Below are 25,604 nucleotides of genomic sequence, written 5' to 3'. Positions count from 1 at the left end.
TGTTTGTCCACAATCAGAAATCTGTATGATAATGGATCTGGGCAGATCTTTCAGGGGCTCACAAAGAAAAGAGATCTGGTACCAGAGAGGAAAACCTCAGCTTAATTAGGTAAGAGGTTAAGTTCAGAGAGTTTGGCCTAGACATGATCTCCTTACAGGTTGGGACTATGTCTTACCCATCTTTGTGTGTAAAGGGCCCTAGCAAGGAGTCTTGTTTATAGTGAGTACTTAGTGAAGCTTGAAGGAAGGAAAAGGAAGGGAGGGATCAGAGAAGGAGGAAATAGCTCAGCAGGAGGTTGAGCAGAAGCAGGAAGAGATGGGCTAGTGCAGAGTGACACTGGCATTCCACTTTGATCCTAAAGTGGGGGGGGGGTCTTTTCACAGTCCTGTTCAGGTGCCCACTGGGCCAGTCATGAAGATTATGTGCAAAAGAAAGTCAGAGGCCTGAAGGTAAACCTTGCCTACACTGCTTCCAAGGCCTGTCGGCAAATAATGACTGGTTTCAGAACTGATGAACTGATTCAGGGCAGAGCCTCTAGGACCGGTGTCCCCAAACTACAGCCCATGGGCCGCATGTGGCCCCCTGAGGCCATTTATCCGGCCCCCCGCCGCACTTCAGGAAGGGGCACCTCTTTCATTGGTGGTCAGTGAGAGGAGCACAGTATGTGGCGGCCCTCCAACGGTCTGAGGGACAGTGAACTGGCCCCCTGTGTAAGAAGTTTGGGGACGCCTGCTCTAGGATTACCAGGAAGAACCACTGCTTTCTTTCTACCAGCGAGTAGCCTTATCCTTCTTTAGACCAGAAAGACACAAGTCAGCATAAAATTTTAGAGGTGATGGGCCCAAACTTTTTTGTTTTTAACAACAGAATCCTTCTCTCTAATGAATTATTATGAGAAATGCAGTATATAAAACAGATATAGTGGAGCTGGTTGAAGTAGAGGGCAGCAGCTTCTCTCTGCAGGGCTCCTGGGCTCCCCCTCCTTGTCCTTTCTACCCCTGCAGTGGCCTGGGAGAAACCTCTGTGCAAGCTCTTGGGTGTTCCACACTTTGCTTGGAAACCACAGGTACAGTCCCATCTTCACCATGTGTGATAAAGAACTTACAGCCCAGCCAAAGTGGCTTATGCTCTCAAAGCTCATTAGTGGTAGAATCCAGACAAAAAGTATCTCCTAATTTTCAATCTGGTTTATTGAATGGTCAGAGTTCAAACCTGAAGGCACATAAAATCATCTGGGGAGCTTTTCAAAACTGAAGATTTTTATTTAGTAGGGCTGGGGTGAGGCCTAAGAGCCTCCAAGTATAACAAGCTCTCAGATGTTGCTAAAGTGAGGCCACATGTTGAATAGCCGGAGCTCATAAGCAGGGAGCAGACAGCAGGAGATGGGTTTCTTTTGTTTTACAGGAAAAGTACAGTTAAGGGCTTGTCTTCGTATGGAAGTTCCAGGTACTAAGGGTTTATGATAAGGTGGGTAGGGTATTATTTGCTCTCGGCACCTTCCTGTCCCAGATTCAAAACTCTGTGGTCAGCTGGCCAACTTGCACTGCAGAAAGCACTTGGTTTCTACTATTACAATATGCATTTTATGGAAAAGCACACTGAGGATCAGAGGTTATGCTGGCTTGTAGCCATCACAAAGCTAGCAAATGGCAGAACTCATAATCTGAACCCAAGTCTTTGGACCCCAACGCGTAGTTCTTCCCCATTGCAGGCTTCTCCTTATTATGGGGCATTTAGACGATCTTGTTGGACTGTACTCACTTATGACAGGCTGGAAGTGTCCATGATTGAACCTGACACTCTTCCTTTTAGTCTCTAACTAAACATAAACTGAAACCTGGGCTTAAGGATGGTTGAATGGCTTCTCCTCTCTGATCTCCTCCAAGGTCTCCAGACTTCTCACTTGGTCATCATTGGGCTGTCTAAATCATCTGAAACGGAAGTCCTTCAAGGGACAACCAGCTGACAGTACAGCTCTTTGCAGGCTGCCTTCCTCGTGCTCACTAGCTCACTGACTAAGCATTTACTTGTGGTGTCAAACTCTTTCAAATATTTCTCACAGCCCAAATAAAAGCAAACATGAGCTCATATTTTAAAAAGTTAAGTGGTCCCATTTTCTCCCCCAATGCCCGTGGCTTTAACTGTAGGCAGAAGGCAGGGAGCAGCCACTAGGCAGACTCTGTCCCTAATTAGTACAACCTAAGAAAAGGGGTGTTGGGAATTCCCCTACCCCAAGGATTATGTCAGGTGGAATCTGAAAACAATTTTTTAGAACTTGACCATTAGATGGTTGGGGAAGTAGGTAAAAGCAAAGTTGGAAGTAGTTCAGGTAGTTACCCATTAGCAGTTTAGGTATATATTAGTCCAGCTGTGGTAGAATGACTGTCATTCTGATAGCATCATAGTACATTCTTGGCTTGTGTTATCTCATTACCTCTATTCTTACTGCATGTAGCTCACATCTTACTATTAGGTCTACACTCTAGGTTTAGGGGCATTCCTTTCCTTTACATTAACTTAGATAGGAGAGAGCCAACCTCTGTTACTTGGGAGGAATGAGGCTCTGCAGAATTTGGTGAGGAATAATGGCAGGAAGAGAATTCCAAGATTAAACGAATATAAGCCAAATATGTAGTAAGAAGGGGGAAAGGCAATCTTTTTTTAAACTATGCCAAAACACATTTTTTGAGCACCTATCATTTGGTAGATGATTTCACATGTTATACATGTTATCTTATTTAAACTTCACAAAACTCCCTTGCTAGGGTACAATAAGGAGAACCATATGGTTAGATATAGGTAATTATCAAAGCCCCTGCTTTTGTTTCCATGACAAGTGATGTGGTTTGAGTCTATGTCCCCACCCAAAGCTCACGTTGGGTTGTAATCCCTGCTGTTGGAGGTGGGTCCTGGGGGAGGTGATTGGATCATGGGGGCAGTGTCTCATGAATGGTTTAGCATCATCCCCTGATACTATTCTCATGATAGTGAGTGAGTTCTCATGAGATTTGGTTATTTAAAGGAGTGTGGCACCTCCGCCTTTGCTCTCTCTTCCTCCTACTCCAGTCATGGGAAGTGCTGGCTCCCCCTTCATCTTTCACCATGATTGTAAGTTTCCTGAGGCCTCCCCAGAAGCTGTCATGCTTCCTGTGTAGCCTGGAGAACCATGAGCCAATTAAACCTTTTTTCTTTATAAATTATCCAGTCTCGGGTATTTCTTTATGGCAATGCAAAAAGGGACTAATACAATGAGTTTGCAGGTACTTTCCACATTATTTAAAAGAACTAACCAAATGTGTATATAAAAGTAGGCCATGCGTGGACTATTGTGTTGTAAATCTAGAATTATAACTAACCCAATTCTATGTCCTAGAGGTCACAGAAACGAAAAGAAACCTCAAGTGCTGTAATTATACCATTTCATCCATGAGAACACTGGGGTTGAAACAGGTCAAGTCACACGGCTTAAAAGGCAGGTCCAGGATTTGAATCCAGGTCTGTTTGGCCCCTAGTTTATTTCTCTTTCCAGGCTAAGACAATCAAATTTATGCCACAGATGTAAGAGCTAGATTCCTGAAGTCTGCGATGCTCTCTCACCTTCCTACCCTGTTTTATCTAGAGATAAGTATCTCTACACTCATCTGATGAGCTAAAGAGGCCACATCTGCCAGTATGTGAGAATGGGTTTGTAGGGGGCTATTTCCCCATTTATCTCAACATTGCGTTTGCACAGGTGTCTCACCGTTTGGTCTGCATCCCAGGTTTGTGAGGCACTCCCTTCCTTTTCATGAGTTTCTCCATGGCGTTGGGGTGGATTATTGGACGAACAGGGTGTCGTTTGTAGGTCCCCGGATACTTCTTTTCCACTGCTTGCTCACGCCTGCCAAATAAAGGCAAAAGCCACTTCTCAGTCATTGCAGACAGAAAGAATGAGGCAGAATGTTTCCACAGGCGAATTCTACCCATGGATTCTGGCCACGTTTAGCGGATACAAGCTATCTGAATGACAAGGCTGCAGGTTTAAAAAGCAAACAAGTACTAAATTCAAATGAACCTGACTTCATTCTGCTCTTCAGCTCACCTTCTCAGACACTAACAATGACTGAAGTCCTGCTTATTTTCAGTAGCTGCTCATTTGGTCAGGATTCCCAGGGTTTTCCTGTCAGCATCAGGAGTCCCTTACACCACTTTTCAGCAGCCAATATGCTTCCCCAGCGGGCAATCAGCTTCCCCTTCTTCACACCGTGCTGTTCTTGAAATGAGACCCCCCTTCCCTATCCAGCAAATGCCTGCCAAGTGCATGTTCCCCTATAACTTGCTCTGTGGCACCTCCACTCACTTGTATACTTCATCAGGGGCAGGGACCTGTGCGTCGCACATCCCTGAAGGAATGTTGGGTGAATGAATAAAATATCTGCCAGTTCTGATTAGCAGCAACAAGGAAGAGTAGTACGTTTCTGCTGACTGACAGACTGGAATCAGTCAGAACAGACACTGGTCTGGATACATACTTAACAAGCTCCTTCTCCCGCATTTCTAGCTGCAGCATGATGGCACTCAATTCCATGTACAAATTATTCGCCCGCTCAAGCTTTCGCTCATAGTGTTCACGAATATCCAGCGCATGCCTATCGAAGAAAACACAGGGTCAGCCAGGCCAGCCAACTTCAGGAGAACAAAAGTCAGCTTGATGACAGAAGGAACAGGATGACTGATCACAAAAGCATTTGCCCAAGGCTCTCTATTGTTAAGGCTCCCTTGTCCAGTGCAGTAACTCAGAAAATGGAATGGGAGATGGGGAATCTGAGCTCTCCACTTGATTTATCCTAAAGGGCCCATCTAGCCATATAGAATAGCCAAGAAGGCCACAGATAAAAATCTGTCTATAATTTGTCACCTTCAACTGTGCAGGGTTGGCATTATCTTTATAAGAATACAGCAGAATATACTCACGTGTTAATGGAAATATGCAGTTAAAGCCAATACCATGATCACTCATTTATACTTAGCCACGGCCCAGATCCTTTGTGATAGAGTAGTTGCTATGGTCTGAATGTCTGCGTCCCCCCAAATTTATATGTTGTAACCTAACACCCAAGGTGATAATGTTAAGAGGTGGGGTCGGCCGGGCAGGGTGGCTCATGCTTGTAATTCCAGCACTTTGGGAGGCCGAGGCAGGCAGATCACGAGGTCAGGAGTTCGAGACCAGCCTGACCAACATGGTGAAACCTTGTCTCTACTAAAAATACAACTTAGCTGGGCATGGTGGTGTGTGCCTGTAGTCCCAGTTACTTGGGAGGCTGAGGCAGAAGAATCACTTGAACCCAGGAGGCAAAGGTTGCAGTGAGCTGAGATTGTGCCACTGCACTCCAGCCTGGGCGACAGAGCGAGATTCTGTTTCAAAAAAAAAAGAGGTAGGGTCCTTGGGAGGTGATTTGATCATGAGAGTTCTGCCCTTGTCAGTGGGATTAGTCCCCTTATAAAAGAGACTTTAGGGAGCCCTTTTGCCCTCTGTGGTATGAGGACACATAGAAGGTGCCATCTATGAGAAACAGGCCCTCACCAGACACTGAATCTGCTGGTACCTTGATAGTGGACTTCCCAGCTCCAGAACTGTGATGAATACATTTCTATTGTTTATAAATTTTCCAATCTAAGGTTTGTTATAGCAGCTGGAACTGATTCAGATGTGATTGTATTAGTCTGCTCTCACACTGCTATGAACAAATAGCTGAGACTGGGTAATTTATAAAGGAAAGAGGTTTAATTGACTCACAGTTCTGCATTGCTAGGGAGGCCTCAGGAAATTTACAATCATGGCAGAAGGCAAAGGAGAACCTTCTTCACAGGTGGAGTGACTGAAAGCAGGGGAAATGCCAGACGCTTATAAAACCATCACATCTCCTGAGAACTCACACATTATCACAAAAACAGCTTGGGGGAAACCGCCCCATGATTCAATTACTCCACCTGGTTCTGTCCTTGATACATGGGGACTATGGGGATGACAATTTGAGGTGAGATTCGAGTGGAGACACAGAGCCAAATCATGTCAGTGATTATCTATGAACATGCCTCATCTCTCTCTCTTTTTTGAGACAGACTCTCACTCTGTCACCCAGGTTGGAGTACAGTGGCACAATCTTGGCTCACTGTAGCCTCCATCTCCTGGGTTCAAGTGATTCTCTTTACTCAGTCTCCTGCGTAGATGGGATCGCAGGTGTGCACCACCATGCCCAGCTAATTTTTTGTACTTTTAGTGGAGATGGGTTTTGCCATGTTGGGCAGGCTGGTCTTGAACTCCTGGGCTCAAGTGATCCACCTGCCTTGGCCTCCCAAAGTACTGGGATTACAGGTGTGAGCCACTGCACTTGGCCTTATATCTCTTAATAGATTATAAGTATCTTGAAGCCAGAAACTAAATCTCATAAATTTCTTGAATTCCATGGCACCTAGGACAGTGGCTGAATGACCAAATAGCATTGTTTCGGGAATCCTTGTTGCAGAGACATAATAAAAGAGGATAATAGAGTTGGCAGGAAAGGACAGAAAAGAGATATACAAGAGGGCTAACTTTGGGGGCAACTTTTAAACAGCAGAACAGTACAAAGCAGAGGTGAAAGGTGGTCGAAAAATGGGGGTTATAAAGAGGGTGCCCGTCAGCATCTGCAGACCTGGGGGCAGAGGAGGTGGAAGAGGAGGGATGAGCTGACCTGAGCTCTTCTCTGCGCCTTCGAATCAGTTCTTCATCCAACCGGTGTATACAAGTTCCTTCACTTTTGATCTTCTCAAAGTGTTTTTTCACTTCTTCTCTCCATTCAGCCTGGGCAAGGACAAATTAGATTTGGATAAATTCCAGGAGTTTCAATCCCTGATATACCCGTAAAGGTATGAACAAGATTGTTTTTTCCTGCATGCTTCTACTGAAGAGCCTTTTTCAGAATAGATGTTCAATAAATATTATTTGATTGATAGCAAAATGTCTCTTGCTATTAAATCGCCATGCCCTAGCCCATTTCTATACTTTTACTCCAACATATGATGTTGTCTTTTTCCAAGTTTTCCTCCAGCACTGACCATGAGAAGCATCACAGCTGGCATACCGGCCATTGCTTCTGGAATAAAAGAGTTTAATTTAAGGCAAGATGGTGGCTGAGACAGCCTGGCCAGAAAAAAAATAGCCCTGATAAGCACATGGAAATGTTTATGTGTGTGTGAGATTATGAACATCTTTACGACTGGCACCAGAATTCCTCCTAGCCTACGTTTGGGAAAGTATCTCGAGAAAATATCTAGAGTAGAAGACCCTACAGGCATGAACAGCAGGAAATGAGGATAGAAATAGAAGAAATTATACAGGAACTTGGAGTTGAGGGAAAGAACAGAAAGGAGAGAAGGAGGAGGAGAAAATAGAGAGTATGGCCAAGCCATTTAGTAGTTTGAGGAAATTTTTAGACCAGGGATGGATGTTTCATATATGGTTTAAATTGTTTAGATATGTAAACTTTTTCAAATTTTCTAAACCTTCAGTAAAGTCTCTGACATTCACCTAGGCTTTGAAGGGGGCTTTAAAATTTATTTATTTATTAATTATTATTATTATTTTTGAGACAGAGTCTCTCTCTGTCGCCCAGGCTGGAGTGCAGTGGTGTGATCTTGGCTCACTGCAGCCTCGGTCTCCCAGGTGCGAGCAATTCTCCTGCCTCAGCCTCTTGAGTAGCTGGGATTACAGGTGCCTGCCACCAAGCCCGGCTAATTTTTGTATTTTTAATAGAGGCAGGATTTCACCACGTTGGCCCGGCTGGTCTCAAACCCCTGACCTCTAATGATGCACCCACTTTGGCCTCCCAAAGTGCTGAGATTACAGGTGTGAGCCACCACGCACGGCCGGCCCTATTTTGTTTTTTAAAGAAAGGTGCTGAATTGAATGTTTGGTCAATTATGGGACAAAGATAAAGGACCAGCCACAAGGCAGCAGGGGTGGGGACCAAGAGATTTAAGGAAGGCGGGGCCAGAGCGGCCATGAAATTATCACTCTCCCAGGAATTTACAGAAGTATTAGAAAGGACATTGAGCTTTCCACAGGGCATGAAATTTCAAGCTAATTTTACCTAAATGTTAGGGGGTAGAAAACCCTCTGCTGGAATATGGCCTACAAACAGTAGGGCCATAGAGAGAAACAGCAAAGCTTAGTTCCCTCATACTATGTATAGACTATCTTCCATCTCCAAAAGTCATGAGATATAATTTCCATTGAAGGCTAGATCTGTAACTAAATGTATCTAATTGTATAATCTTCTACTAAACTTATCCTATGACCTTTAGATTCATGTTAAACAGTCTCTCTCTGGATTATAAGGTTGTTCCCTTTTGAATTTGGTGAGGAGACTCCCTCTTTAGCTGCACAATTTTGCATTCGCACCAACAGTGTACAAGGGTTCCCATTTCTTTCCATCCTTGCCTATATATTTTTGTAATTTAAAAAATAATAGCAATCCCTATTGCTTTTGTGGGTGTGGTGGCTCATGCCTATAATCCCAGCACTTTGGGAGGCTGAGGTGAGAGGATCGGTTGAGCCCAGGAGTTCAAGACCAGCCTGGCCAACATGGTGAAACCCCATCTCTACTAAAAATACAAAACTTAGCTGAGTGTGGTGGTGCGCACCTGTAATCCCAGCTAGTCAGGAGGCTGAGGCAGGAGAATCACTTGAATCCGGGAGTGGGAGGTTGCAATGAGCTGAGATCTCGCCATTACACTGCAGTCTGGGAAACAAGAGTGAAACTCTGTCTCAAAAAAAATAAAATAAAATAAAATAAAAGACAATAGCTTTCATTAAGTGTTTTTACCACAATAATTTTTTTTTTTTTTGAGATGGAGTTTTGCTCTTGTTACCCAGGCTGGAGTGCAATGGCGCGATCTCGGCTCACCGCAACCTCCGCCTCCTGGGTTCAAGCAATTCTCCTGCCTCAGCCTCCCGAGTAGCTGGGATTACCGGCATGCGCCACCATACCCAGCTAATTTTTGTATTTTTAGTAGAGACGGGGTTTCACCATGTTGACCAGGATGGTCTCGATCTCTTGACCTCATGATCCACCCGCCTCGGCCTCCCAAAGTGCTGGGATTACAGGCGTGAGCCACTGCGCCCGGCCTAATTTTTAAATTTTAAATTTGTGATTTTTAAATTTATTTTTTAAGATGGGGTTTCACCATGATGGCCAGGCTGGTCTTGAACTCCTGACCTCAGGTGATTCATCCACCTCAGCCTCCCAAAGTGCTAGGATTACAGGCATGAGCCACCGCACCCGGCTCACAATAATTTTTTTAAAAAGGGTAACTTTCTGGATCAAGTAAGAGGTTATTCTTAACTAATTGTGGATTTATACGTTTCCCCCAAATTAGCTGTTTCTCATCTATTTTTATGGAGGAAATTATATTTTAATTATGCAAAAATGATCATTCTATAATATGCTAGATTTCCCATATATATGTTGAACACTGTAGAGAAGTTTCTGTTGGTTGGTTGATCTTTAGGCACCAAATCTATCCAACAATGTCATTAGAAAGCCAAGATCCAGAATACACTACTGCAGTCTATGGCCATACCACCCCGAATACCCCAGTCTCATCAGAATGCACTACTCCATTGTTTGATAATGGCCTTTGACAGCATCCAAGCTGTAAATGAAAGTTTGGTTGAGCCCCTGGTAATGCTATTCTCTCAATCATCAGATCAAAGTCAGGGAGCAGGAGGAGTATTTGAGCTTTAGGAGGCGAAGAATGACAAGCAAAAGCAGTTAGATCAAAAAAGAATAAGAGGGTCAGATTTGTGCCCTGAAGTATCCGCTTTTGTCATGTCACTGTATCCTACTAAAATACTTAAAGAACAGATGAGAAAAGGAATATCTCCCTCTGGTGGTAAGGAATTTTATATCACAGATGAGATTTGTTTTAATTCTAGAGGAAATAAATCTCCTGACATCTAGCTTATGATTATGGGAAAGTTAAAGAGAACTTTGTGAAGACTGAAATCTGTAAGAAAGTAGATTTCCAAAAAGAAGTTCCCTCCTGTTAAGAGAAAAAAGGATATACAGGCAAATACCAGGTACTGATGAATAATGCATTTCCTCCGAAGGTATCCTATTCCTGGCACATGTTAATTTTGAGTTCCATTTTATATACTTAGAATCTTATGTAAAAGGAGTTCCAATTTGAGTATAATCTGCAATTCAGATATGTCGGGGCACATATGAAGAAAGGGGAGGATTGGCAAGTCCGAAGCCAATTTGCACAGCTATTGAGGAGCCTGTGAGAGAGAATACCAAGGGTGGGAGGAGTCCTGCATGAGCTTGACCTGTAACAAAGCCCCCTTCCTGGGAGTGGAGGGGCATTTCCCATCGTTTCATTACAATGCCTGAGAAGCATGGGGATATAACCAGTATTGCTCTCTTACTGTCCCCAGAGTGTAACTCAACAGGGAAAGGAAGAGTTCATGGCACCAACAGGACAGCTTGCAGCTTTGGAATCTTGAGAACTCCAGAGGAGATGGCAGCTCCCAGTGGGTGATGGTAGTGCCTTAAGGATGTGGCAGCATCCAATGGATGCCAACCCAGAACTGCAGTCTTTTAGCAGAAAACAGCGATGGCTAGCCAATAAATCAATACCCAGCAGATGCTTGGCGGGAGACTGCTGTGTCTAGCTAACATCAGTGGAAAGCAGGACAAATGTTAATCTGAGGCAGTGTGAGATCCTCACTCCTCACCGGGGATTCCCCAGAAATGCAGGTGTGTGGGTAGGGGTAGGAGTAGAGCAGTGCTTAAGAAGGCACTCAAGTCCTGTGTAAGCAGGTGATGTGGCTTGGACCTGTGTCCCCGCCCCAATCTCATGCTGAACTGTAATCCCCAGTGTTGGAGGAGGGGCCTGCTGGGACGTGACTGGATCATGGGGGCAGATTTCCCTCTTGCTGTTCTCATGACAGTGAGTTTTCATGAGATCTGGTTGTCGGAAAGTGTGTGGCTCCTCTGCCTTCACTCTTCCCCTTCTCCGGCCGTAAGATGTGCCTGCTTCGCCTTTGCCTTCTGCCATGATTGAAAGTTTCCCGAGGCCTCCCTAGCCATGCTTCCTGTAAAGCCTGTGGAACTGTGAGCCAATTAAACCTCTTTTCTTATCAATTACCCAGTTTCAGGTATTTCTTTATAGCTGTGAGAGAACAGACTACTCTAGCAGGTAAGGGAAAAGATCCAATGAAACTTGGATTATTACCATTAGTGATACCCACTTTATGTCCCAAATAAGGCCTGTGAAAGTCCATAGTGTTTAGAAGCCTTTATCTTTTCCATCCTTCCAGTTATTTACTCCATAGACCGAAGCTCTTGCACCCAAAGTTTGCTTCTTTATCTCCCATAATACAGTAGTCCCCCCTTGTCCAAGGCTTTGCTTTCTGCAATTTCACCTGCTTGCAGTCAGCCCTGGCCTGAAAATATGACATTAAAAATTTCTAGAAATCAATAATTCATAAAATTTAGATTGGCCAGCAGTCTGAGTAGTGTGATGAAATCTCTCGTTGTTGGCTCTGTCTCATGTGGGGCATGAATCATCCCTTCATCCAGCGTCTCACGTTGTAGACACTCCCCTTCCACTGGTCACTTAGTAGCTGTCTCGGTTATAAGATTGACTGTTGGAGCATTGCAGCCCCTGCATCCAGGTAATTCTTATTTTACTTAATAATGGCTGCAAAACACAGGAGCAGTGATGCTAGCAATTCGGATATGCCAAAGAAAAGCCAGACAATGCTTCCTTTAGGTGAAAGGGTAAAAGTTCTGGACTTAATAAGGAAAGAAAAAAAATCATATGCAGAGGTTGCTAAGATCTACACAAGAATGAATCTTGTGAACAAATCTGTGTTACTGTCGCTGTTATGCCTCAAACTACAAAAATTATGGCAACAGTACTGGAAAGAGCTTAACCAGTTAATAGCGTTGTTCCAAGAAATAAAATAAACAGTAAAGAAAGAGCTTAGTTAAGATGGCAGAGACATTATATTTGTGGGTGGAAGATATGAAAAGAAATATGTTCTGATTGACAGCAGTCAGGCTTGGTACTATTCAAAGTTTTAGGCATCCACTGGGGGTTATGAAATGTCCCATGGATAAGAAGGGACTACTGTAGAAGTGTCAAAATGAAGTTGAAAGATGAATGAATAGACAAAATGTGGTGTGTGTGTGTATATATATAGTAATATTCCATAGTGTGTATATATATGTGTGTGTGTGTGTGTGTATGTGTATATATACCATGGAATATTATTTAGCCATAAAAAGTAATGAAGCTGTGACACATGCTACAAAATACATGAACCTTGAAAACATGCCAACTGAAAGAAGCCAGGCACAAATGAACAAATGTGGTATGATTCTACTGAAATGAAATAACCTGGAATAGGCAAATTCACAGAGAGAGAAAGTAGAATAGAGGTTACCGGGGGTGGCAGGGAGGAGGGAATGGGGAGTTACTGCTTGATGAGGTGATGAACATTTTTGGAAACAGATAGTGGTGACAATTTCACAACATTGTGAAAATAATTAATGCCATTGAGTAATGCATTCAAAAATGGTTAAAATCAGCCGGGCAAGGTGGCTCACACCTGTAATCCCAGCACATTGGGAGGCCCAGGTGGTTGGATCATCTGAGGTCAGGAGTTCGAGACCAGCCTGGCCAACATGGTGAAACCCTGTCTCTACTAAAAATACAAAATATTAGCCAGGTGTGGTGGCAGGCCCCTGGAGTCACAGCTACTCAGGATGCTGAGGCAGGAGAATTGCTTGAACCTGCAAGGCAGAAGTTGTAGTGAGCCAAGATCGTGCCATTGCACTCCAGCCTTGGTGACAAGAGCAAAACTGTGTCTCAAAAAAAATTTTTTTTTTAAATGGTTAAAATGGCAAATTTTATACTATCTTTATTTTACCACAATTGAAAAAAGTAAACAGGCTGGGTGCAGTGGCACACACCTGTAATCCTAGTACTTTGGGAGGCCGATGTGGGTGGATCGCGAGGTTAGGAGATCACAACCATCCTGGCTAACAAGGTGAAACTATTTTTAGAGACTAAAAATACAAAAACTTAGTGGGCACCTTATAGTCCCAGCTACTCGGGAGTCTGAGGCAGGAGAATCACTTGAACCCAGGAGGCAGAGGTTGCAGTGAGCCGAGATCATGTCATTGCACTCCAGCCTGGGCGACAGAGCGAGACTGTCTCAGAAAAAAATAAAAAAGTAACTAAACAACAACAACAAAAAGAAATTGAGCCAGTTCCAGCCTAGCTTAAGGAGTAGAGAAGCCAGATGTTGGGGTCTTAGAAGAGGGGAATCAGACAGAATCAGAGAAGCCATAGTGGGGTCCAGTCCAACCCTTACCAGGCATACAAATACTCCCCTGATGTGTGTCCAGCCTCTGCATAAGCATCTGCTCCCTCACAAGAAGATTACTTTTAAGGCAGCAGAATCTAACCTCAGAGTTGTGGTATCTCTGCAACTCCCAATCCCTGGATTTCTGGGTGGTCACAGTGACACTCAAGAGAACACTAGCATGGTGCAAAGGCAGAGCGGGTGAGAGAGCTTCAAAGCAGGGCACAGGACCCACCTAGCAGCTGGCATCTGGAGTGGGGTGAAAATGTTTTCTAAAGACTCAGATCAAATGTAATTGAACACCAGGAGCCATAATTGCCTCCTTGGAGAAATGTGTGATTATCTAGAAAGGAAGCAATAGCTTTGGCAGAATCTAACATTGTATTGAAATTGGTTGCTTTGTTCACCTGCTGTATATAGGCTACATTTCTATACATGTGCTGTTGACAAAAACCAGATGACAAATTTTCTCCCAGGAAGGAGTCAGCTGGGCTCTTGGCAACGCCTCTCGATGGACAGTTTTGGTGGGAAGTGGAGACCAGCTAACGACTATTGATTGATAACTGATGTTCAGAGGGTCTTAGCCGGCAGGAGGAGGCAAGGCCTCAGGTACAAGAGGACCATAGAGAGAGCGCGTGCCTGCCAAAAAGCCAGTTCTTCCCTTTTGGGGCAGGATAAAGTCAAACACAATAGGAGTTCTCTGGCTGCCATCTTATTCATCTTAGGAATTCATCAGAAAAAGCATCCAGAATGCAACAACCCAAAGGAGGCTTGATTTTTGTACTTAGTACAAAGCTACAAAAATTAAAGCAAATAATGACACCTTTGTTTTTGTTTTATGCTATCATATGCAACTCAAGAATAATGACTTTGGTTTTTGTTTTTTTGAGATGGAGCCTTGCTCTGTTGACCGGGCTGGAGTGCAGTGGCTCAATCTCAGTTCACTGCAACCTCTGCCTTCTGGGTTCAAGTGATTCTTGTTCCTCAGCCTCTCAAGTAGCTGAGATTATAGGTGCGCACCACCACACCTGGCTAATTTTTGTATTTTTAGTAGACACGGGGTTTCACAATGTTGGCCAGGCTGGTCTCAAACTCCTGACTTCAAATAATCCACCCATCTCAGCCTCCCAAAGTGCTGGGATTACAGATCTACAGGCATGAGCCACTGTGTCCAGTCAAGAATAATGACATCTTATAATCAAAGCGTTCTTGATGGTCTACGATGCATTTGCAGTTTTATCTTTTCATTTACTCCTCACAGAAACTCCCTAAGGAAGGGAAGATGTGATTATCTTCATTGTTTTGACAAGTAAGCTGAGGTTTAGAGTAATTGAGTGACTTTGCCAAGATCACACAGTATGAAGTGACAGGATGGTGCCCCATACCTACATATAGTTGAACAAACGGGTGATAGTTCTAAGGGACTTGATCTGAATGTATATCAGAGAATGTAGGAAATGTAATGAAGTCAACCTTCTACCTCATCCTATTTCCTCCGAAGGCAAACACTTTACTTACATAATAATTTCTTAGAAACAGTAAAAAACAATAGAGGCAAGCCCATTTCAAGACACAGTTGTGGGGAGAGCTAAGTTTATGGATCATAGAGAGCGTGTTAGAACTTTGGGTAAAAGGATGCGAGTCTCTGATTTATCATTTCTTAGAAACTGCAATCAAAACAAAAAAACACAAACTTGTGCCTTTACTAAGATATCCCTCAATATCTGTCTGATAGGCAGAGGGTCTCTCTGTGTATCAGACATCAGAGAAATACTCCAAACCTCCGATAGGGGCAGGTAGCAAAGCATATTTAAGGACTTGTTCAGCTCCCAGCAATGACGCTCCTCCCAAGGGCCATTACTGCTTTCCTCAGATACTTTCCTGATGGGCAAACTCATCATCCTTCAGGGCTCGTGGGCTATGAGAAGTAGGCCGAAATGCCAATTGCTAATAAAATGTCTTTTCTGAGAATGAAGCTTTGAAATAACACTGGAAGTCAGCGAGGAGATGCGATTCATTTTACAAAAATTCATTTCTGAAGCACGATAATATTAAGTGAGATAAAGCTATATGAGAAATGAGAAATTAGGTAATAATTTCATTATTTTCCATAAGCCTACAGCTATAATTCAGGATCATCACATTTATTTCAAAAGTTGTATTTCCATCCCTTTTGATATTGCCTGGGTCTGGAAGGGATAAGGGCCTTATAAAAAATTCACCTTTTACCACCCCCTAGCCACATAGATAGTGGTTAGATGACCTATCCTTATGACATTTGCAGCCTTTTAATTTAATTGCCACCAATTTTTCCCCTCACCAGATCCGTGCCCTTGCAATGTGCTGCTGCAGATTCTCTTGTCAAGAGGTAAAGCCTATTTCTCAATCCTGAGAATCTGGGTTGGCCTGTGACTTGGTTGGCCAATGGAACGTTAGCAGAAATAATGCAGACACAGGCTTGGAAATTACTTGTGCACTGGGGCTTGCTCTCTCGCTACATTTGTTACCCTGAGGACACCAGATGAACGAGCCCAAGGTGACCTGCTGGAGGGATGGAGGCCATGTGGAGGGGAAGCAAGGTGCTCTAGCTAATAGCCAGCCAGTTGTCAGACGTGTGAAGGAGATCGTCTGGGACCAGCCAGCCTCCCAGCTGACCTGGTAACTTGCCGCAGACACATGAGTAAGCCCAGTCAAAGCCAGTAGAACTGCCTAGCCCAAATTGCCAACCCATAGAATCGTGAGCTACGTATACATAAATGCTTACTGCTGTAAGCCCTAAGTTTTGGGATGGGGCCAAACAATGGCTCCTGCCTGTAATCCCAGCACTTTGGGAGGCCGAGGCAGACAGATCACTTGAGCCCAGGAATTCAAGACCAGCCTGGGCAACATGGTGAAACCTCATCTCTACCAAAAAAAAACAAAAACGAAAAACAAAAATTATCCAGGAGTGGTGGTGCATGCTTGTAGTCCTAGGTACTTGGGGGGGCTGAGGTGGGAGGATTGCTTGAGTCTGGAAGGTGGAGGCTGCAGTGAGCCAAGATCAGACCACTGTACTCCTGCCTGGATGACAGAGTGAGACCTTGACTTAAAAAATAAAAATAAAAGTAAAAGTTTTGAGACGGTTTGTGGCACAGTAGAGGCTAACAGATACATTAAATTATACTTATTTGGAAGCTACTAGGTGACATACTGAGAGCAAAGGTTCTCTCTGGATCCAGTTCTATCATGGGCTCATTATGGTATTTACCTCCCACCTGTGCTTCAGCTTTTCCGCTTCAAAGAAGGCAGTACTTCCTTGAAGGCCGGCAGTAATCCTAATTCAGATCTATGTACAGCCTTCCTATCTCCTTTTTCTCTTTTCTCTTCAGCAGTTTTACCAGAAGCCACTGTAAAGATGATATTCTGGCACGTTTTTCCTTCTTTCTTTTTTTTTTGAGACAGAGTTTTGCTCTTGTTGGCCAGGCTGAAGTGCAATGACGTGATCTTGGCTCACCACCACCTCTGCCTCCCGGGTTCAAGCGATTCTCCTGCCTCAGCCTCCTGAGTAGCTGGGATTACAGGCCTGCACCACCCTGCCCAGCTAGTTTTGTATTTTTAGTAGAGATAGGGTTTCTCCATGTTGGTCAGGCTGGTCTCGAACTCCTGGCCTCAGGTGGTTCACTTGCCTCAGCCTCCCAATGTGCTGGGATTATAGGCATCAGCCACTGCACCTGGCTGACACGTTTTTTTCAAATGAGTTAATAATATATGTTAAGTGCTTTAAAAACTCTAAGATGTGATATGTGTGAAATGTCATATTTATTGCTTCACAATGAATAGAGTTATACAACTGTTATAACAATCAGAATGGGCCCTTCTAAGAGTTACTCTTCTTCATCGAGAGTCCTCTGTCTGTTTAGCAGCACCTGGTGGAAAGTTTCCCAACTTACCTGAGACTTGAAGTAAGTTTCTTGTGGGGTGGCAAGTACATCTGCAGAAGCAATGTCTAAATGCATGAGCGTCTGGCGAAAAGAAGGTCGGTTTCGAGGTTTACTCTGCCTAAGAGTGAAAAAGACAGTTTGTGCATTTCAGAAGTTGTGTCCAGGAGAATGAAGATTTTATTTTATTTTATGAAACTTCAAAATAGATATATCTGAGTAAAACCAACTGTACTCTATTATATCAGAATAGTATAACTGAACAGTATCTCGGTACAGTTTTAACATTTAAAAAAATTTATTTTGGCTGGGTGCAGTGGCTCACGCCTGTAATCCTAGCAGTTTGGGAGGCTAAGACAGGTGGATCATGAGGTCAGGAGTTTGAGACCAGCCTGGTTAAGAGAACAGCCTGGCCAATATGGTGAAACCCCGTCTCTACTAAAAATACAAAAATTAGCCGGGCATGGTGGCGCGTGCCTGTAATCCCAACTACTAGGGAGGCTGAGGCAAGCGAATTGCTTCAACCAGGAGGCAGAGGTTGCAGTGAGTCGAAGATCATGCCACTGCACTCCAGCCTGGGCGACAGAGTAAGACTCCTACTCAAAACAAAAAAAAAAATTATTATTATTTTTAGAGACGGGGTTCTCACTACGTTGCCTAGGCTGATCTCAAACTCCTGGGCTCAAGTGATCCTCCTGCCTTGGCCTCCTAAAGTGTTGGGATTATGCGTGTGCACCATGCTTCGCCCTGCAGTACAGTTTTAAATTTATATTTTATTTTATGTTTTAAAATTAGAGATGCTATGTTGCCAGGCTGTTCTTGAACTCCTGGCCTCAAGCGATCCTCCTATCTCGGCCTCCCAAAGTGTTGGGATTACAGGTATGAGCCACTGTGCCTGGCTGCCCTGCAGTAAAAGTTTGATATACTGAAGAGCAAAAGGAAAATGTAATTATGAGATACCTCTAATGATGAAATGGAAATCTAGGATCAGTGACCTATTTCATAGTAGCCCATTAGGACTAGCAAAGAAATAATAGCTATCATTTACTGAGGCCTACTATTTCGAGATAATCATTCCAAGTTCTTTATTTCTAAATTTCAATTAATTACAACAGAGTACTTCCATGAATTGGTGTTGTCTCTGTTTTACAAATGAGAAAACTGATACTCGGATAACATGCCCAAAACTGCACAGATAGAAGAGGTCAGAGCTAGTATATGAACCCAAGATTCTCCCACTCCAAAGCTTCTGGTCTTTCCACCACCAGGAGATTTACTCCAAATACACGTTAGAGACCTCCCTATGGCTGTAGAGACAATGTTCTTACCATGTCTGTTTCATAAGGATTTTGAATCCATCAGGGCAAGTGGAAGGAACTGGGAGGTGGAGGCTATTGCTTCCAACGCCCCAGATAATGGCTGAAGAATCTACATCTTTGTAAGGGATCTCTCCTGTCAGCAGCTCCCAAAGCACCACTCCGAAAGACCTAGAGTAGCACCAGGAACATATACAGAAGATGTTTCAGAAAGACTGATTCTTATTTTAGTTCTTTATTAATTTTAATCAAATTAGTGCATATGCCCAGTTTAAAATTCTACTACTGCTACAAGAAAGACAGAAACATCTGGAACAACTCTAAAAAAAAAAAAATCTATGTGGGTTAATCAACACCACCAGAAATGAAAACCTGAATAATTAACTCTAGTGTGTGAACCGACAGCCAGAATAATGGACTGAACAAGAAATCCAGAAATAAACCAAATACATTTAGGAATTGAGTGTATGACAGAAGTGACATCACAAGCCAGCAGGGAAAAATTGATTAGTCAATAAATGTCATTGGAACAGATGGGAAAAAAATTAAATCTATAACTCACCATAAATTAAGATAAATTTCACATGAATCAAAGATTTAAATAGAAAAATGAAACTGTAAAAATCTAAAAACAAGGAGTTAAAAAATTATCTTAGCATGTTAAAGGCTTTTTAAACCATGAAATCTATAAGCCATAAAAGGAGAAATTGAGAAATTAAACTGCATTTTAAAAATCTGACATGGAAAAAAAATACCAGAAGCAAGATAACAAAATGTGAACTATCTACAATGTACACAAAACGTAAATCTCCTTAATACATCAAATACTCTGATAAATTATGAGTAAAGATCAGAAAACTGAGCAAAGATTATGAGTCATTCACAAATAAGAAAATACAATGGCTCTTACATGTATGAACAAATGTATAGCGTTACTTATGCTAAGCGGAATGCATCCAAGATACCATTTTTTTAACCTACGTGATTGGCAAAAATCCAAGAGTTTAGCACATTTTGTTGGTGAGACTGAGAAAACACTCTTACATATTTCTGGTAGAACATTAACTAGTAATCCCTAAGGACGGTAATTTGGTAATGATTACCTAAATTACAAATAACCCCACATTTCTATTTTATCCTTATTTACCCTTATTTATCTGCAATTTTGACATGTGCTATTATTTTGATTTTAAGCCTGAAAGTTACTAGTTGCCAATTTTAGGGGTAGAAGAAAAGCAATTAGAGGGGAAAATACTGTTAATAGAAAAGACTTATAACCTCAGAGGAAACCTTTTTCTTGAACAGCCTCTACAGGTTCAATGAACGGCGAAAACAACCTCGTACATCTTGAACATGTCTAGAGAACATAACTGTATCACAGCAAAGTACATTATTGATATGGTGACCTGAGTCATTGAGAATAGATGAGAATTATGTAACACATTTTAGAAAGACTTCTATACTAAATGATCATTTGAAGTAAACTTTCAGTTTTCTAGAAAGTTCAGCATATTCTCTGAGGTCCCCCAAACTGATGATTTACTGAGTAGATAGTCACCCAAATTCCCCCTAATCCTTCTCCCCATATATCACCATTCTGGGTAGTACCTCAGATAATATGAGGCTGAAATCAACCAAAAGTGAGCAATGCTAATATTCTGGAAAAGTAAGTGCTGAAGGAAGACAGTGCTAATAGGGTAAAAATGGGAACAGGCTTTTTAGTTGGCACGGATGGCGCCACTCACCATATATCCACCTTTTCAGAGACAGGTTCATTTCGTATCACCTCTGGCGCCATCCACGCGACTGTGCCAGCAAATGACATCTTGGTACTTTTATCGCTGAGTTCCTTAGACGTACCAAAATCTGAAATTTTTACTGCGTCTGTGTGGGTCACTAAAACACTTTAACAAGAAATAAAGAAAACATCCAGATCGTTAGTACTAATGAAAACCAAGACTCTGAATGGCTGAAACTGAACACTTTATTTGCTGCTTCCTATCATGCAGCCTTCAGCTAGCAGTTTCCAGTGTTACCGGGGCACTGGCTATAGACTAGAAATAGCATCATTCATACTGAGGCAGCTTAGCGTGATGGGTTTTTAACACCTTGTCTTACTCTGCCTCTTCCACATGGTATGTGATCTTTGCCAAATTACTTAACTCTTCCTTTTTATTTTTCTGAGACAGACGTTTGCTCTTGTCACCAAGACTGGCATGCAATGGCTTGATCACAGCTCACTGCAACCTCTGCCTCCTGGGTTCAAGCAATACTCCTGCCTCAGCCTCCCAAGTAGATGGGATTACAGGCATCCACCACCACGTCCAGCTAATTTTTGTATTTTTAATAGAGATGGAGTCTTACCACGTTGGCCAGGCTGGTCTCGAATTCCTGACCTCAGGCAACGCACCTGCCTCCGCCTCCCAGAGTGCTGGGATTACAGGTGTGAGCCACCGCGCTCAGCCTTACTTAACTCTTCTAAGCCAGTTTTCTTATGTGTAAGATGGAGACTCTTCAGGCCTTACCCACAATTTGAAAATGCAGAAAATTGTCAACCAGGTTATATTTTTTTCACATATGTAAGGCAAACTCACTTTCTTAATCTCATTTTGTATGAATACAGTAGGTTTTGCTGCACATTTGTTAATGTGGTTGATTTTAGGGTCTCACTGGATGTCTAAGGGAGGGCACTACCTTTCTGAAAACGTCTTGCTTCAAGAGTTTTGGTTAAGGGATTATAGACCTGAAATAACAATCTCACTGAATTTTCAATTGAATTAAATGAGCTAAGATACGTAAGGCACCGTTATCAATAAATATTGGGTTCCATCCTTGCTGGCTTTAGCCAGCCCACGAAAAAGAAACACTTCTTTTAAACCACTTGTTTAAATGATAGCCAACTACTCTCATGAATGAGACCATGACATTTGGGATTCATTCCATTAAAAGGCTAATATATATGCTGGGATTTCACTAGTGCTGATAAGGAAAAGCAGAAATAAATCTAAGCTTAAGTGAGTTCCCCAGCAGTTGTGTTTTACTTGTCACAGTAGTTATCTGAAATGTGACCTGAGGCAGAGTGCTCATGCTAGCCTTAAAGATGAATACAATCTGTGGCAGATCGACAGCTTCACACATTAGATTGAATTCATTTGAAATAACCTGTTCAGAACTTCAGAAAGTTAATGAGTCAGGGTTTCAGAGCCTTGAATGACATCAGGACCTATGTTTAATGATAAGAGGCTTAATCCTTAAATAGTATCAGAATTGAGGAGGCTGTAAAACAGCATCTGACTCTATTCTCTTGCTTCTCCATTTGAACCAGGGATTCCTTCACATTTACCATGCAACACCAATGACTATTTACCAAATAGCTCAGAGCTTACAATTGCTTTTGAATACCATCCTCCAAGCCCTGATTTAGCACCTAATATGTAAAATTTATATAACTTAGGAGTTTTGATTTAACAGCGTCAGTGAAAATGTATAAGGAGGTGGGGCGTGGTGGCTCGCGCCTGTAATCCCAGCACTTTGGGATGGCAAGGTGGGCAGATCACCTGAGATCAGGAGTTCGAGACCAGCCTGGCCAACATGGTGAAACCCCGTCTCTACTAAAAATACAAAAACCAGCTGGGTGTGGTGGCGGGCACCTGTAATCCCAGCTACTGGGAGGCCAACACAGGAGAATCACTTGAACCTGAGAGGCGGAGTTTGCAGTGAGTTGAGATCGGGCCACTGCACTCCAGCCTTATTATGAAATACATGAGACAACTGGAGAATTGATATCATACACCATGAAAGTGGGAGTAGGCAATAAGCCTCTAAAAGAGAGAACTTTTTCTAGGAACTTCCTCTCTGCTTCAGTTGGTGTGACAAGAGAGAATGGACGTGGGAGGACACTAGAGAAATGTAACATAATAACTTTTCTGAAATCTTCTCTGAGACAAAGTTGGGGTCTCAGTACCTGCAGACTTAATGTAGGTAATGAGATCTCCTGTTACAGCATGTCAGATTGTTTTCTGTCTTCCCAAAGTCAGCTTGAAACTCAAAGAAGTCAAAGCTGCTGGAGTTGGGAGTGTTATTAATGATAGAGGGAAAGGCGTACTGGATAACCGATCTACTACTTTGTTCTAGGGCTTCCTAACTCTTTCCCTTTAAGATTAATTCACAAGGAGAACGAGCTGGTTAAAAAGGAGACAACTCAAAGGGGCCTTCGAGTAGTTCATGTACTTTACATGCATGCACTGGACGGCAAAAGCAACAGGGTAAGAGTGCAGTCAGAAGAAATGGACACGACATAATCATGGTTATTTGCAAATAAAGCAAGGAGGACGTTGCTCAGTCAACTAAGCACTATAATAAATATGCTGAGAATCACGGTATAAATAAGGGCTGTTTGAAGTTTATAATGAAGGATTGATGTATACTGTCCATAGAGGAAAGGCGGGATCCATTGTGGATCCCCTGCCTTCACATAATGAGGCAGAATGCAGTAGCCTTTGGCTCAGAAATTCTAGGTTCAAGCCCCATGACTTTGGGCTAAGCTCTAATTTCCTTTATATAAAATAAGAATAACAATACTTGTTACACACCCACACAGTTTTTGCCAGGATCAAAAATGTGATAACGAATCCCCCCAAAACATCATAAACCATGAAAGCACTATATATATATATATATATATATATATATATATATATACACATACACGTAAATATATACGTATATATACACATATATACACACATATATACACATATGTGTATATATACATATAAAAATAATGAAAATAAATATATAAGTATATACATGCATATATTTATTTTCACCATTTTTTTGAGACGGGATTGTGCCGTGTTGTCCAGGCTGGAATGCAGTGGTGTGATCATGGCTTACTGTAGCCTTGGCCTTCCAGGCTCAAGTGATCCTCCCACCTCAGCCTCCTGAATAGCCTGGACTATAGGCTCATACCACCATGCCCGACTAAATTTTTTGTTTTTTGTAGAGATGGGGTTTCACTATATTGCCCAAGCTGCAAATATATTTTGAAAAGAGATTAATCCTCTGCTCGTTGAACCCAAAATGTGATGATAAATAGTAAAAATAATGTCTAAAAATAGGATTTATACTGAAATAAGTCATTTTATCAATCTCTTGCTTCATGCAATTTGGGGAACTAACTAAACACTCCTATTAAAGTGATCAGTAGCCAAGGAATCATTTGGAAAACAGAGATTACTAGAAACAGCTCTGCTTCTCTTACACAGCCAGGGTTTATTTTTCCTATGGCCATTGTGAACCTTGTAACTGTTTATTTCCTCCTTTGCTTAGACACTAGAAGCTCAAAGCCAAATCTGTAGTTCACGTGTGCAGAATCTTATTCCATATAATTTGTGAACAATTTTTAGTTCTAGCATTTTTACTTTCCTTTGCCTCTGTTTCTTTCTTTTCTTTTCTTTTTTTTTTTTAAGACAGTCTTGCTCTGTCACCCAGGCTGGAGGGCAGTGGTGCAATCTCAGCTCACTGCAACCTCTGCCTCCCAGGTTCAAGGAATTCTCCTGCCTCAGCCTCCCAAGTAGCTGGGACTACAGGTACCTGCCACCATGTCCAGCTACCTTATTGTATTTTTAGTAGAGACAGGGTTTCACCATGTTGGTCAGGCTGGTCTCAAACTCCTGACTTCAAGTGATCCACCCACCTTGGCCTCCCAAAGTGCTGGGATTACAGGTGCGAGCCACCGCACCCAGCCGGCTTGTTTCTTATTCATCCATTTTATCCTGTTGTATACATTTCTGAAACTCAGTTTAAAAAGTTTTTTGAACACATGGAAAACAACAAATTAAGCCTTCCAGTGGGAAGGTCTGGCATTAATTATCTGAAATGATAGAAGGTGAATACTTCAGATAACAATAATTTTTTTCACAGTTGTAATGATTTAAAAGCAACAAAAAGGGAAAAGTAGTTTCAGGTACCTGGACATATCTGCCAGACAGGTAAGCAGGTAGGTCAACAGTAATCTGAAAGATGCACAAACAGAATTACCCACCGTGCTGATTGAAACTGAACTAAAGGTATGATGTCAGAAAACTTCAACTGTGGTTGATAAAAATGCTTTATTTCAAAATAACAAAACAAAGTAGCTGAAACATTAGCTCCAGAACTCACTTAGGTGATTTGAGATCACGATGAATAATTTTATGGAGGTGCAAATAATTCATTCCACTTGCAATTCCTGTGGACCAGTCTACCAGCAATCGAGGCGTGATCTTCCTGCCAGCTCGCAAGACCTCATAGAGTTGTCCATGGGCACAGTATTCCATGATGATACAGTAACATGGGGCCTGAGTACACACACCCCTTCCAAGAAAACACAAACATGGACATAAATACACACATACATGTATACGTATTTATATTTTAAAAATATTTAATAAAAAGCAATTCTATACCCAAAGTATTTTAAAAATGTGTATGGATAATAGTTCCTGATTCTTAAATAAGCGCGAAAACTTCTCTAGTCTCCAGGTTTCTCTATGATGCACATAGACAATTTTTGTTTGCTTTGTTCACTCTATATGCTGTGCTGTCCTTGTCTGGTGCCTTTTCTGTGGGATCCTTCCATTCTGGGACAAATTACACACTTTTCTGAGGTTTGTGTAGGCTGGTTACTCTGTTGTTTTAGATCATTAAGAATAATTTGGCTGGGCGCAGTTGCTCGTGTCTGTAATCCCAGTACTTTGGGAGGCCAAGGCGGGTGGATCACTAAGGTCCGGAGTTTGAGACCAGCCTGGCCAACATGGTCAACCTGCATCTCTACTAAAAGTACAAAAATTAGCTGCGCATGGTGGTGCACGCCTCTAATCCCAGCTACTTGGGAGGCTGAGGCATGAGAATCGTTTGAGCCTGGGAGGAGGAGGTTGCAGTGAGCCAGGATTGTGCCACTACATTCCAGTCTGGGCAACAGAGTGAGA

General features: G+C 42.5%; 1 protein-coding gene across 13 annotated transcripts in view; it reads right to left on the bottom strand.

Moving 5' to 3' along the window:
- MAP3K13 (mitogen-activated protein kinase kinase kinase 13) overlaps positions 1-25,604 on the bottom strand; it is a 184,917-nt gene that overhangs the window by 21,040 nt on the left and 138,273 nt on the right. For 12 of the 13 annotated variants that reach the window (XM_074404652.1, XM_074404651.1, XM_074404653.1 and 9 more), the window contains 8 exons: positions 24,799-24,990; positions 24,606-24,650; positions 20,379-20,537; positions 18,646-18,804; positions 17,330-17,438; positions 6,715-6,824; positions 4,513-4,629; positions 3,744-3,881 (listed from right to left, as the gene is read on the bottom strand). In XM_074404652.1, the coding sequence (XP_074260753.1) occupies positions 3,744-3,881; positions 4,513-4,629; positions 6,715-6,824; positions 17,330-17,438; positions 18,646-18,804; positions 20,379-20,537; positions 24,606-24,650; positions 24,799-24,990 (1,029 nt within the window). The remainder of the gene's footprint in view (positions 1-3,743; positions 3,882-4,512; positions 4,630-6,714; positions 6,825-17,329; positions 17,439-18,645; positions 18,805-20,378; positions 20,538-24,605; positions 24,651-24,798; positions 24,991-25,604) is intronic. The other variant, XM_074404662.1, reaches the window with a different exon arrangement.

The sequence above is a fragment of the Saimiri boliviensis genome, chromosome 8 (assembly GCF_048565385.1).
Source record: "Saimiri boliviensis isolate mSaiBol1 chromosome 8, mSaiBol1.pri, whole genome shotgun sequence".
Taxonomy (NCBI): Eukaryota; Metazoa; Chordata; class Mammalia; order Primates; family Cebidae; genus Saimiri; species Saimiri boliviensis.
Note: the sequence above shows the minus strand (reverse complement) of the source record. Positions and strands in the feature narration are given on the sequence as shown.